The sequence below is a fragment of the Polypterus senegalus genome, chromosome 18, assembly GCF_016835505.1.
Source record: "Polypterus senegalus isolate Bchr_013 chromosome 18, ASM1683550v1, whole genome shotgun sequence".
NCBI classification, from domain to species: Eukaryota; Metazoa; Chordata; class Cladistia; order Polypteriformes; family Polypteridae; genus Polypterus; species Polypterus senegalus.
Genome location: NC_053171.1, coordinates 75,641,585 through 75,655,989, shown reverse-complemented (window position 1 = coordinate 75,655,989; position 14,405 = coordinate 75,641,585). Strand labels below are relative to the sequence as shown.

General features: G+C 39.4%; 1 protein-coding gene across 4 annotated transcripts in view; it reads left to right on the top strand.

Annotated features, from left to right (window-relative positions):
- Positions 1 to 14,405, top strand: part of tmc4 (transmembrane channel-like 4) — a 75,889-nt gene that overhangs the window by 44,121 nt on the left and 17,363 nt on the right. For all 4 annotated transcript variants that reach the window (XM_039741618.1, XM_039741620.1, XM_039741619.1 and 1 more), the window contains 2 exons: positions 5,439 to 5,565; positions 13,408 to 13,505. In XM_039741618.1, coding sequence (XP_039597552.1) covers positions 5,439 to 5,565; positions 13,408 to 13,505 — 225 coding nt within the window. The remainder of the gene's footprint in view (positions 1 to 5,438; positions 5,566 to 13,407; positions 13,506 to 14,405) is intronic.

Below are 14,405 nucleotides of genomic sequence, written 5' to 3'. Positions count from 1 at the left end.
CTTCCCCATGATTGTGTAGCCTACAGAACTAGACTGAGAGACCATTTAAAGGCTTTTGCAGGTGTTTTGAGTTAATTAGCTGATTAGAGTGTGGCACCAGGTGTCTTCAATATTGAACCTTTTCACAATATTCTAATTTTCCGAGATACTGAATTTGGGACTTTCATTAGTTGTCAGTTATAATCATCAAAATTAAAAGAAATAAACATTTGAAATACATCAGTCTGTGTGTAATGAATGAATTGAATATACAAGTTTCACTTGTTGAATGGAATTAGATAGATAGATAGATAGATAGATAGATAGATAGATAGATAGATAGATAGATAGATAGATAGATAGATAGATAGATAGATAGATAGATAGATAGATAGATACTTTATTAATCCCAATGGGAAATTCACATAATCCAGCAGCAGTATACTGATACAAAGAAACAATATTAAATTAAATAGTAATAAAAATGAAAAGAATTAAAATAAAATTAATGTTCGCATTTACTCCCCCGGTTGGAATTGAAGAGTCGCATAGTGTGGGGGAGGAACGATCTCCTCAGTCTGTCAGTGGAGCAGGACGGTGACAAAAGCCTGTCACTGAAGCTACTCCTCTGTCTGGAGATGACACTGTTAAGTGGATGCAGTGGATTCTTCATGATTGACAGGAGTTTGCTTAGTGCCCGTCGCTCTGCCACAGATGTTAAACTGTCCAACTTTAATCCTACAATGGAGCCTGCCTTCTTAACAAGTTTGTCCAGGCGTGAGGTGTCTTTCATCTTTATGCTGCCTCCCCAGCACACCACCGCGTGGAAGAGTGCACTCGCCACAACCGTCTGGTAGAACATCTGCAGCATCTTACTGCAGATGTTGAAGGATGCCAGCCTTCTCAGAAAGTATAGTCTGCTCTGAGCTTTCTTACATAGAGCATCAGTATTGGCAGTCCAGTCCAATTTGTCATCCAGCTGCACTCCCAGATATTTATAGGTCTGCACCCTCTGCACACAATTACTGAAATAAATCAACTTTGTCATGATATTCTAATTTTATGACCGGCACCTGTATATAATAATCAGTCACATTTCAGTTTTCCATCGATCCAACCACTTTCAGTTTTGGTCCCCCTTATTAAAGTGAGCCTGAAGTCAGCCTGAGTGAGCTAGAAAAATATTTAAGGAATCATACAGAGAAAATCACTCTATATCTTATATATGAAACATAAAAAAGCCAAAACTACTGCAGAAAGAAAAAGCAGGGGATCCAAATTCTTTGTGACTCTGTACAGATATCTATCATGAATGTGCCCTGCATGTGCAAAATGAATAAAAATAAATTTGTTAGACTGACACAGCTTACAGTGATAGGTAACCATGAACTAACCAGCATGCTGATTGCTTCACTGCTTCACGTTGTTTTCAGTTCCGGATGTTTGCAACTGACAACAAAGAGAAACAGAAATTTGTAGCTGTTGCTATGAGTGCAGTCATCACTGCTGTAGACACATGACGATACGACTGGTGGGGTGACATATGAAAGGCACAGATGCAAACCAATGTCATGTGCTCAAGGGTTCACTTGAATTCTAATATACGAGGTGTGGCAGAAAAGTAATGAGACTGGCAACACTGCAAGCGATCTGGCAACGCTGCGCTGTTGTCCTTGATAGAGCACGTGTATCAGTACCCTCCCATAGCTCAGTGCGAGTTTCAACTCCTTCCGTTAACTACGTGATTTCTGTGACTGCTATTAGCGAAGTTGTGTTTTGGTTGTCGTCCACGCAAAATGGAACAGCGGAATTTGGAGCAACGTTGTGCCATTAGACGGCAAGTGTGACGTTTGAAAAGTTAAAACAGGCCTATTGGGAACATTTTTTATCCCGAGCTCAAGTTTTTCACTGGCACAAATCATTTTTGGAAGGCAGAAAACACGTTGAAGATGAACACCGTTCAGGGAGGACTTCAACTTCGAAAACCAATGAAAACATCGAACATCTGAACACTCTTGTGAGATCAGACCGTCGTTTAACATTAAGAATGTTGAGTGAACAATTAAATTTGAACAGATTTACCGTTCATCAAATTTTGACTGAACATTTGCACATGCGAAAGGTCTGTGCCAAAATGGTGCCGAAAACCTGCCCTCTCCATAACAGAATTGTTGACCTCAAAAGGCATTCCTGTGGTTCCCCAGCCCCCTTATTCACCTGACCTCAGTCCGTGTGACTTTTTCCTTTTCCTAAACTGAAAAATGTCCTCAAAGGACGTCATTTCGGGACTTTAGAAAACATCCAAAAGAGTGTAACGGACATGCTGAAGACCATACCGGTTGAAGACTTCCAGCGCTGCTACCAACAGTGGGAACAACGTCTCCATCGGTGTGTAGCTGCCCAAGGGAACTACTTTGAAGGGGATAACATTGATGTTTGAAAAAAATAAAAACTTTGGTAAATAAAAAATCAGTCTCATTACTTTTCTGCTACACCTCGTATTAACAGCTGCCTACAAGACTCTCACAGAGAGCTTGAGTTGTACCATTTCCACCAAATTATGTATGGCATAACATAATGACAGTGACCCCAAATTTAAATTACACTCTTTCTACTGTCACGCTGAGTCTTAACTGTTATTCATCTTGATTTTCAGCACAAACATATGAAGAAGGTCTCATAAATAATAAATTAAAACAGAGTACAGTGGTTTAAATCCAGTTTGAAAAATTCTAATTCCATATGTTTCTTGCGGTTCACACACACTTTAAAAAAATCAGATCTGTGTCACATATGAGCAAAAAAATTGGAATTAGTCTGCAGTACAACTGTAGCCAAAGTGATCTAAAGACTAACAAGCTGTCTGGACAAGACGGGAGTCCTGAACAATATAAAAGAGGCAAGTTATAAACTTTTTTTTTTCTTTTTAATAAATATTCTATCATTTGTTTCAGATGGGGGAATGTCTTTGATGACTGAGAGTTATAGATGTGACTCCAGTACTCAAGAAGAAGGATTTGGATCCTTTTGATTAGAGATGAACAAATTTAGCCTTTGTCATTTGTACAAATCTGGCTTTTACAGCCAGAAATTAACTAAAAGATTGTACACTTTTTAAAACAATACTTCAGATAAAAAGACTAAGACATTTTTCTTAGACTTCCAAAACATTTTTTGAAATGGTTGAGCAAAAACAATTCAGAAGGACCTAAACAATCTTCTAATTTGGGCCAATGTATGAAAATATAGTTTTATAAAGACTAGTGCAACGTGCTACACACAGGTAAATGGAAGATCAGAGAAACATACAGGTGCACTGACTGTATAGGGAAAGTCAGGGAAGATTTTTGATAATGGTTGGAGATACGGCATAATTAAAAAACAGAGCACAGATCAAAACTAGGAGTCAAGAAAATCAATTGTCAAAGCCCGCTATCTCTAAAATCAATGGTTTTATATTCAAGCAAAAACTCAAAACCAGTAGAAGCTACACAAATAGTATGCAATCCCACTAGTTTCTGCAGTCTTGGATAAATTGGGACTGCATGAGATGACCTTTATACGGTCATGGCGATTATGTCACTGTTGCACATTTCCGGCATCATTACATGATATAACAAATAACATAAAACCCTTAAAAATGGCATCAAGAAGAATGTGAGAAAATAACTTTTAAATGACACCTTCAAACAAAAAACATTAGAAATGGAATCTCTGAGTAATAAAACCACAGAAAAGATGCATAAGTGATTTCTGAGTTAAAAGAAAACCCAGGAATATTTTAATAAAAACGTCATTCTCATACTCTGGGTAATGAAGAGAAGACATTAAAAGGTGAAAACCCGGCGATTATGACAAATAAAATTGTTGAATACTAATTGAGACATAAGAGCAATAACACGCTAATTAGATTGCATCTGATGTGCTGTAGTCGCCAGAAAAGACATAGAAGACATTCAGCCTGAAGAGAGAAGAAAAAGCAAATACATAACTAGACTAAAGAGACTATTACTACTCCATTAATATAAGTTTGAATTGGGAAACCTGTGTGGGGACTTAATCCAGATATTCAAAATGACATTCAAAAAAGACATTGATACATTTAATTATATAGAATTCTTATACATATATAGTGAATCGCGTACTCGAGGATATCAGTGCAAGATATGGGGAAGGAAATTTAAGACAAGAGGTAAGAAACACTTCTTCACACAAAGTGAAATGGGAATGTCGACAGCTTTAATTAGAGCAAATACTGGAACAACGTGGCTAATACTAACCAAAGAAGTGTGAATGATCTCATCTTACTTGTAAGACATCTTAGAGCCGGACACGACATACTTTATTGTCAGCAGCTTTGTTAATTACTTACAAAACCATTATTACTGCAGGTATTATTGGCATGGCTTTCGATATTTTCAACATCACTCCTCACAGAATACTTTACTTAAGAGATTTTAATGTCTAAACTAAAGGAAGTGAGGTAAGAGAGAGATCAATCATTACGTTAAAGAGAGTAAGCTAAACTCATATCAGAAGCAAGACCAGAATCGTTACCACACACTTCTTTACCAAACAAAGTGGTTAAGAATAAGATTCTTCACCAAACGATTACTTTATATTTCTATAGTACTAGGGTGTTGTACCGTGTTAGCCATTATGAATGTAGAGAAAAACCAAATAAAGTGACACCTTTGATTGGCTAACTAAAAAGATTACAATATGCAAGCTTTCAAGGCAACTCAGGCCCCTTTTTCACGCAAGAGGTCAAGGCCTGAATTGCCATGAAAGCTTGCATATTGTAATCTTTTTAGTTAGCCAATAAAAGCTTTTATATTTCTACAAAGTTTGGATGCCGTTTAATGACAGTGGCCATCTTTTATAACATGCTCTCCATAATGTCACCTGGCACACAAACCTCATTACATGATAACAGCCAGACACACAAAACAGTGGCATCCATGAAAAGAACAAACAATAAAAGGCAATGGCCCATACAAACAGACAAAATGGAGGCACTACAAAATGGTAATGAAATGACATTAATGAAATAATAGTAAAATAGTTAAATAAATAAATAATATAAATAAAACATAACTAAAATATTATTTACATAATCCTGACAATTATTATATTAGGATAGAAGTATTAGGAAATATACAGTGCTGGGAATCAAATGTCATGTGAAAACCATTGTGCCACATGGGAAGACGTGTTAGAATAAAACAAATAGAAAGACCAAACTAAAGTACAGTATGTCTGAATTGTCTACAGATCTATCCATCTTTCATGTGCAGAGATGTGCTCTTTAGAAGCAAAACAAATGTTGCAAGTGTGACGAGAACACTACTGTGCCCCATGGAGTCGTGTAGTTTCTGAACCTGTCTCTATCTCTTTTTATTTATGCTACCCTTACTGTCACTTTCCTGTTCTACAATTCAATCTTTTTTTTTTTTTAGGGCAGTGTTCTTGAGGTTTGCTGGCCTTGGAGTTCTACTCTTTTCACTTTGGACTCAGATCACTTGTGGTGGTGACATCACTGCCACAGACTGTAAGGCTTGTGAATATAACTATGGCCAGTATCCGGTAAGAATGCTCAACAGTCTAGGTGTTACTAAATAATATGTAACAAATAACAACAATCACCAATGGCACAAACCACATATATCGTATGTAATGTTGTGTGTGTGTTCAGCAATTTGCTACAATTTAGATTTTTTCACATGATACAGTGCATCTGGAAAGTATTCACAGCGCATCACTTTTTCCACATTTTGTTATGTTACAGCCTTATTCCAAAATGGATTAAATTCATTTTTTTCCTCAGAATTCTACACACAACACTCCATAATGACAACGTGAAAAAAGTTTACTTGAGGTTTTTGCAAATTTATTAAAAATAAAAAAATTAAGAAAGCACATGTACATAAGTATTCGCAGCCTTTGTCATGAAGCTCCAAATTGAGCTCAGGTGCATCCTGTTTCCCCCGATCATCCTTGAGATGTTTCTGCAGCTTCATTGGAGTCCACCTGTGGTAAATTCAGTTGATTGGACATGATTTGAAAAGGCACACACCTGTCTATAGAAGGTCCCACAGTTGACAGTTCATGTCAGAGCACAAACCAAGCATGAAGTCAAAGGAATTGTCTTTAGACCTCCGAATCAGAATTGTCTTGAGGCACAAATCTGGGGAAGGTTACAGAAAAATATCTGCTGCTTTGAAGGTCCCAGTGAGCACAGTGGCCTCCATCGTCTGTAAGTGGAAGAAGTTCGAAACCACCAGGACTCTTCCTAGAGCTGGCCGGCCATCTAAACTAAGCGATCGGGGGAGAAGGGCCTTAGTCAGGGAGGTGACCAAGAACCCGATGGTCACTCTGTCAGAGCTCCAGAGGTCCTCTATGGAGAGAGGAGAACCTTACAGAATTACATCCATCTCTGCAGCAATCCACCAATCAGGCCTGTATGGTAGAGTGGCCAGACAGAAGCCACTCCTTAGTAAAAGGCACAAGGCAACCTGCCTGAAGGACTCTCAGACCATGAGAAACAAAATTCTCTGGTCTGATGAAACAAAGATTGAACTCTTTGGTGTGAATGCCAGGCGTCACGTTTTGAGGAAATCAGGCACCGCTCATCACCAGGCCAATACCACCCCTACAGTGAAGCATGGTGGTGGCAACATTATGCTTTGGGGATGTTTTTTAGCGGCAGGAACTGGGAGACTAGTCAGGATAAACGGAAAGATGACTGCAGCAATGTACAGAGACATCCTGGATGAAAACCTGCTCCAGAGCGCTCCTGACCTCAGACTGGGGTGACGGTTCATCTTTCAGCAGGACAACGACCCTAAGCACACAGTCAAGATATCAAAGGAGTGGCTTCAAGACAACTCTGTGAATGTCCTTGAGTGGCCCAGCCAGAGCCCAGGCTTGAATCCGATTGAACATCTCTGGAGAGATCTTAAAATGGCTGTGCACTGACGCTTCCCATCCAACCTGATGGAGCTTGAGAGGTGCTGCAAAGAGGAATGAGCGAAACTGGCCAAGGATAGGTGTGCCAAGCTTGTGGCGTCATATTCAAAAAGACTCAAGGCTGTAATTGCTGCCAAAGGTGCATCGACAAAGTATTGAGCAAAGGCTGTGAATACTTATGTACATGTGATTTCTCAGTTTTTTTATTTTTAATAAATTTGCAAAACCTCAAGTAAACTTTTTCACGTTGTCATTATGGGGTGTTGTGTGTAGAATTCTGAGGAAAAAAATGAATTTATTCCATTTTGGAATAAGGCTGTAACATAACAAAATGTGGAATAAGTGATGCGCTGTGAATACTTTCTGGATGCACTATACATGGCTGTAAAATGTACATTATTGATTGTGCCCCTAGTTTGGATGACCTGCTACACCAAACTTGCTGGATGTCAAAATTCTGAAATAAAAAACATACAACTGAATATCTAAAACAGATATGTAGGCCTACCACTTCTCCACTGCCAGACATGGCTTTACTGGTTTTGAATAATTGATCTCAGTACCGAACACTACATTGCTGCTTGAATATGAAGAATTAGCAGTAAATTCTGTTGTGCTAATACAGGAGGAGATTAAAGAACTGAATGTTCACTGTGTCCAAGTACTTTGCGTTTTCTTCAGATCGTTTAATTGGACAGCAGTGTCAGGTGGATGAAAACTGAATTCACGATAAAACCCAATCCACTGAGAAAAGTAGCTGATGGTCACCAACAGAAAACCCAATCCACTGAGAAAAGTAGCTGATGGTCACCAACAGGAGCATCATCTCCTTAATATTAAAACATAAGCAGACGCGGTCGCTCCTCCAAAACCCCCTCTTAAATAGTTTTTTTTTTTTTACATCCTTTTTGCTCGATCAGCTGCTGGCTTGCTGCTGCTGCCCTGCTGCATGATCTGCATCTCGCATGGCGCTTTGAACATTTAAAAGCCTGTACAGCAGCTGCCCTTGTCATCTACTCTTTGTCTTTTATTTCTGGCCCCGGGTGTGGTTAAATCTGTTGGAACAAAGTCTCGTCTCGCAGGACGTGAGTTCTTGATATTTTAGTTTATAATTTAAAAACGGAATAAGAATCTGAAACTCTAACAACATCACATTAAAGTTTGATAAATTCTGAACAAAAAATAATACCAAACATATATATGTAGGTTTTAAAAAAATAAGCCAGATTTAAAGCGTGACAAAAAATGTGACATAAAAAAGTCACATAAAATCGTTGCACTTTTAGGCTTAGGATTTTATATATAGAGAGTACATTATTGGCACATGTACTCCAGTCCAGTAAAATGCTCACTTACTGTATGTGTGCTAATCAACATACAGCATGTCGTCACTCTCCAGCACCATAATTATTGTGTATAACAATGACACATCTAAATATCTATCTTTCTTATCTGAAAAATCTCAGAACACAGTTTACAATACTATCTACCATTTCTCCAAATCAGATTATTTCTTTCATATCTAGAGCAAGGTATACAGTGGTGTGAAAAACTATTTGCCCCCTTCCTGAATTCTTATTCTTTTGCATGTTTGTCACACAAAATGTTTCTGATCATCAAACACATTTAACCATTAGTCAAATATAACACAAGTAAACACAAAATACAGTTTTTAAATGATGGTTTTATTATTTAGGAGAAAAAATCCAAACCTACATGGCCCTGTGTGAAAAAGTAATTGCCCCTGAACCTAATAACTGGTTGGGCCACCCTTAGCAGCAATAACTGCAATCAAGCGTTTGCGATAACTTGCAATGAGTCTTTTACAGCGCTCTGGAGGAATTTTGGCCCACTCATCTTTGCAGAATTGTTGTAATTCAGCTTTATTTGAGGGTTTACTAGCATGAACAGCCTTTTTAAGGTCATGCCATAGCATCTCAGTTGGATTCAGGTCAGGACATTGACTAGGCCACTCCAAAGTCTTCATTTTGTTTTTCTTCAGCCATTCAGAGGTGGATTTGCTGGTGTGTTTTGGGTCATTGTCCTGTTGCAGCACCCAAGATCACTTCAGCTTGAGTTGACGAACAGATGGCCGGACATTCTCCTTCAGGATTTTTTGGTAGACAGTAGAATTCATGGTTGCATCTATCACAACAAGCCTTCCAGGTCCTGAAGCAGCAAAACAACCCCAGACCATCACACTACCACCACCACCATATTTTACTGTTGATATGATGTTCTTTTTCTGAAATGCTGTGTTTTCTTTTTACGCCAGATGTAACGGGACATTTGCCTTCCAAAAAGTTCAACTTTTGTCTCATCAGTCCACAAGGTATTTTCCCAAAAGTCTTGGCAATCATTGAGATGTTTCTTCGCAAAATTGAGACGAGCCCTAATGTTCTTTTTGCTTAACAGTGGTATGCATCTTGGAAATCTGCCATGCAGGCCGTTTTTGCCCAGTCTCTTTCTTATGGTGGAGTCGTGAACACTGACCTTAATTGAGGCAAGTGAGGCCTGCAGTTCTTTAGACGTTGTCCTGGGGTCTTTTGTGACCTCTCGGATGAGTCGTCTCTGCGCTCTTGGGGTAATTTTGGTCGGCCGGCCACTCCTGGGAAGGTTCACCACTGTTCCATGTTTTTGCCATTTGTGGATAATGGCTCTCACTGTGGTTCGCTGGAGTCCCAAAGCTTTAGAAATGGCTTTATAACCTTTACCAGACTGATAGATCTCAATTACTTCTGTTCTCATTTGTTCCTGAATTTCTTTGGATCTTGGCATGATGTCTAGCTTTTGAGGGGTTTTTGGTCTACTTCTCTGTGTCAGGCAGCTCCTATTGAAGTGATTTCTTGATTGAAACAGGTGTGGCAGTAATCAGGAAATTGAACTCAGGTGTGATACACCTCAGTTAGGTTATTTTTTAACAAGGGGGCAATTACTTTTCACACAGGGCCATGTAGGTTTGGATTTTTTTTTTCCCTAAATAATAAAAACCATCATTTAAAAACTGCATTTTGTGTTTACTTGCGTTATATTTGACTAATGGTTAAATGTGTTTGATGATCAGAAACATTTTGTGTGACAAACATGCAAAAGAATAAGAAATCAGGAAGGGGGCAAATAGTTTTTCACTCCACTGTATGTGTGCTAAGAATATAAAATAGACCAAAGGTTGACTACTCAAGAGTTAAGAGGATATAAACTAAAGTAAAATTTTGTAGATTAAAAAGGCAGTAGTTAATTGATCAAGATACTCAATCAATCAATCAATCAATCAACATTTATTTATATAGCACATATTCATACAAAAAAATGTAGCTCAAAGTGCTTTACAAAATGAATAGAAAAATAGAAAACACAATAAAAAATAAACATAAGTCAACATTAATTAACATAGAATAAGAGTAAGGTCCGATGGCCAGGGTGGACAGAAAAAAAAAAAACTCCAAAGGCTGGAGAAAAAAATAAAATCTGTAGGGGTTCCAGACCACGAGACCGCCCAGTCCCCTCTGGGCAATCTACCTAACATAAGTCAAACAGTCCTCTTTGTATTTATGGATACTGGCATTACATTATTACTGGGGTAAAGATTAGAAGCCGCATGCGAAATGTCTCTGTGTAATCCTTTTTAAACTGCAAAGAGACATCACACAGTAAGGACTGTTTATTAAAATATTTTCAAAAAGAGCATGTGCCCTGATGAAAGATTAGATTAACAGCCATGCCCAGTTTACTGCAGAGTAAGCTTATGTTTTTATTCTCAGCAATCTGTAAAGAATGCTTGATCTGTATTTCAGTCAATCTGTACAAATGAAGAATTATAGAAATGTGATTAGAAATTGATGTGATGAACTGATGGCATAATGGCACTAAAGTTTCCTTTTATAAAGATAATTTTAAAAATCAGGATTTGTTCTTGCCTTGCACCCATAGGATAGCCTCTGTCTGACAGAACGAAGGGAGATTGTTTACCAGCTAATTAATAATGTATCTGAAAACCTTGGGATTACTGTAAACCAATACTCATTAATAGCCCTTTTTGGAATAAATACCACAAGGGCTCACTTTGCATTTGCCTTTCCACAAAGGAAACCTTCATTAGCGGCTGTTTTGCTAGCAGTGGAAAAAAAGTCCCCTTGCTTAGTACATTTCACCAAGAAATACTGTTTGTTTTGGAACCTGACGCCATTTACTTACTTGTGTCCCAGCCCTGGCTATTGCAATCACTCTGTTTATTGCCTGCTTTCTTAAAATGGTTTCCAACCTTCTGGCCACAGACTCTCACTTATTTTTAAACATAATTTACAGCACATTTAAAAAAATTACTTCAAACAAGGGATAGGGAGATTGCAGCAACAGAGTAGCGCCTTTCCTTATGAATGAAATCAATGTTTGTACAGTATAATAAATTATGATTAGTGTGGTGGCCATTTTAAAGGTTCTTCTTTATTTCCAATGGAACACATTGCAAATCAGTGAACCCTGTATCTCTGGGACCGTCTTTAATATTTATGCCTTGATTTTTTGCCTGTTTGGGTATGTAGTGTAAAAATACAGAGGGGGGGAGTGCATGTGACGATGCTGGATCGCTGCATGCTCCCATCGTCCGTCTGGGAGCCCCTGAACCCATCACTGTCAGTAATGTTAACGATGAGCTCAGCAATGAGGCACTACAATGGAGCAAGGGGATGGTGTAAAAGTGCAAAGTGCTTTTATTAAAAACCAACAACAAAAAGAAACTGTGTTCAAATGAAAAAAGTGCAGTGCCTCCAAAAAGTCATTAAATAAATAATCCATAAAATAGGCGCAAAGTGGAGGTTAAAAACTCCAATAAATAGAAAAAAACAACAATCCTTTAAAAGAGGTTAAAACAATGCTGGAAGCAGACTCTTTAAAAACAAGCCAGTGTCATCTTTTATCTGGTGGCTCCCCTGCTTCTCCCATACAGGCTTCTCAACAGGGGAGTCATCCTTCCTGCAGCTGACCTTACTACAGTCCGGTTCCACTGATCTGGAGGCATCCCGATTCCTGGCTTCGGTCGCGCACTCTCCAGACCGAGACTTGGCTCCCCTTGCGACCAAGACGCCCACGTCAGGGAATTTACCGCCCAAGCCTCCCGACTCCCGCTGCCTTCTCGGCCTTACGCGGCCAGCCGTCCTACTGGTCACTCCAGCTCCTTGATCGCTCAGCTGGAGCGACCGCTTCCTTCTGCCCCACCGAGTGTCGGCCAAACACCACTACTAGGGCTCACTGTCCAGCTGCTTGCCTGCCTGCAAGCACACGCTCGTGTTCGCTCTCTCTCTCTCGCTCGCTCACACCGGTTCTCTCTCTAGCTTTCTGCTTACTGCTTTCTGCTTCCCGCAACCTCCGTTTCTTTTTCTCCCTCCTCTAGCCGCCTCGTGTTTCTATTTATGAAGAGGACATGGCAGCTGTAGCAATCAGCAGCTCCTGGGAACAATTACGGATGCGAAACGTTTCTCACCTGTGCTCTTAGGTGAGAAACGCCCACATCATGAACTCCTCAAGAACCGCTTCGGCCACACACCACCACGCCCCCTCGCTAAGCCACGAGTGCGGTGATTATTTATTTAAAATTGGCCTCTTGACGTGAGCTGTGGACCCGCTATACCACAGTGCAACATGTTAAAGTTGAATTGTGTGTGTGTGTGTTTTTTTCTTTGCTTTATTAAGAGTATGCTTCTCGCACCCTTGTACCCTCAGACTATATGTCAGACACCAGGTAAAAGGCCAATGATATTTATTATAATAATAAAATGCACAAAGCACGCTCCTCTCCACAATTCTTAATAAACAATGCAATAATTAATAAACCAATCCTCCACTCCCAGACGCTTAGCCACCCTGCCTCCCAACTCAGCTCATCGTCTGGGAGCTCCCACAGTCCTTTTATATTCCCTGACCCGGAGGTGTTCCTGCCCAACAGTCCACAAGTCCTTATTCCTTCCGGGTCAGGGTAAATAGTCTTTTCTTCAACCCGGAGCACGCCGCTTCTTCCTGTCACGTGACCGTGACGCACTCCCGGGTTATAGGGCACATAAGAGCCTACGAGCCCCCCTACAGCGACGCCTGGTGGCCCCCAAGGTATCCAGCAGGGCTGTGTACAAACACTACATAGTCCATGATGCCCTGCTGGAACTCGGGGCATGATCATGCTGTCGGGAGAGCTCCTCCTGGCGGCCTGGGGTTGAGGGCCGGAGTGAAATGCCGGCAATCCACCACACCAGTTTTTTATGAGTTATAGCATTTTGCAAGGAGGTGGTTACCTACAGATAATCAGTGATTATTTAGTGTTGGTTCTTAATTTCCAAAAATAGTATAGATGGTCACTCTCAGTTGTCACTAAAGGGTGCAACCATAGCACAGTTACTTCTAATTTTTTCTTAAAGTAATTATACGATGTTATCCTTAATTGTTTCTCTTCATGTTGTCCCTTTTTTGTAGTGCTGGGAGACCCGAATCGGGCAAGAGATGTACAAGCTGATGATTTTTGACTTACTGACCATTACACTTGTCACTCTACTTGTCGAATTTCCTCGTAGGTAAGTAGGTAAGAGAATATCAACAATGATAGGGCTTATTAAAAAAATACCTCCGAGTGCTATGATGGCCTGTCCAGTTCCCTTAATTTAAGAGGAACAACATGTGCTAGAAAATGTTAACATGCAGAATATTTTATATCATCACAGAGATTATAGAATGATCAGATAAGAAAAAGAACAGAAGGAGGAGTGAGTTGTGGAGATACTTATACTGTAATTATATTTTTAAGAGGATTTCCAAAGGAGAAGTCAAGGCAAATTCAGATGCAGTAATAGAGCAACAAACCAAAACCAAAGACAAAAGCTAGTTGTGAATCAGCAAGGATTCAGAAAAGAGTAAACAATCAGAATGTGATGTGTTCAAAAGGAAAACAACTTAAAGCAATTTGGAATGAGTATTGAATCGAAAGCACCTGTCAAATGCACCACAAACCAGTATTATATGACATAGACGCCACGATGTCACACATTGTACATGTTTCATAGCAACACTGCAGTATCACAGCAATAGATGCTCAAAATGGCATCAGTAATGTCACCAGGAAGACAAAAATGTCAGTTTGGAAGGGTTCACACAGTTCTTCCTTGTAAAATACACTTTAGTGATACCACAGAAAGAAATGCAATACAACCAACGGTACTGCACAATAATATAAAATCAAGTGTATTAGCTTATATAATATGTATTATGTATACAAATAAATGTAGAATAAAATGAACAGGAAGTTGAATGAAGTAAACAACGTAAGTATTTAATTTTAAACTCAACACATTGGGTCAAGTGAAGTAAACACGTTGCACAGATAGATAGATTGGTACAGGAGTACCTTAATGCCTCTGTCCAAGTTGACCTTTATAGATCTATTGTGGTGTGTGTTCATTTCTTTCTCTTCGTCACTC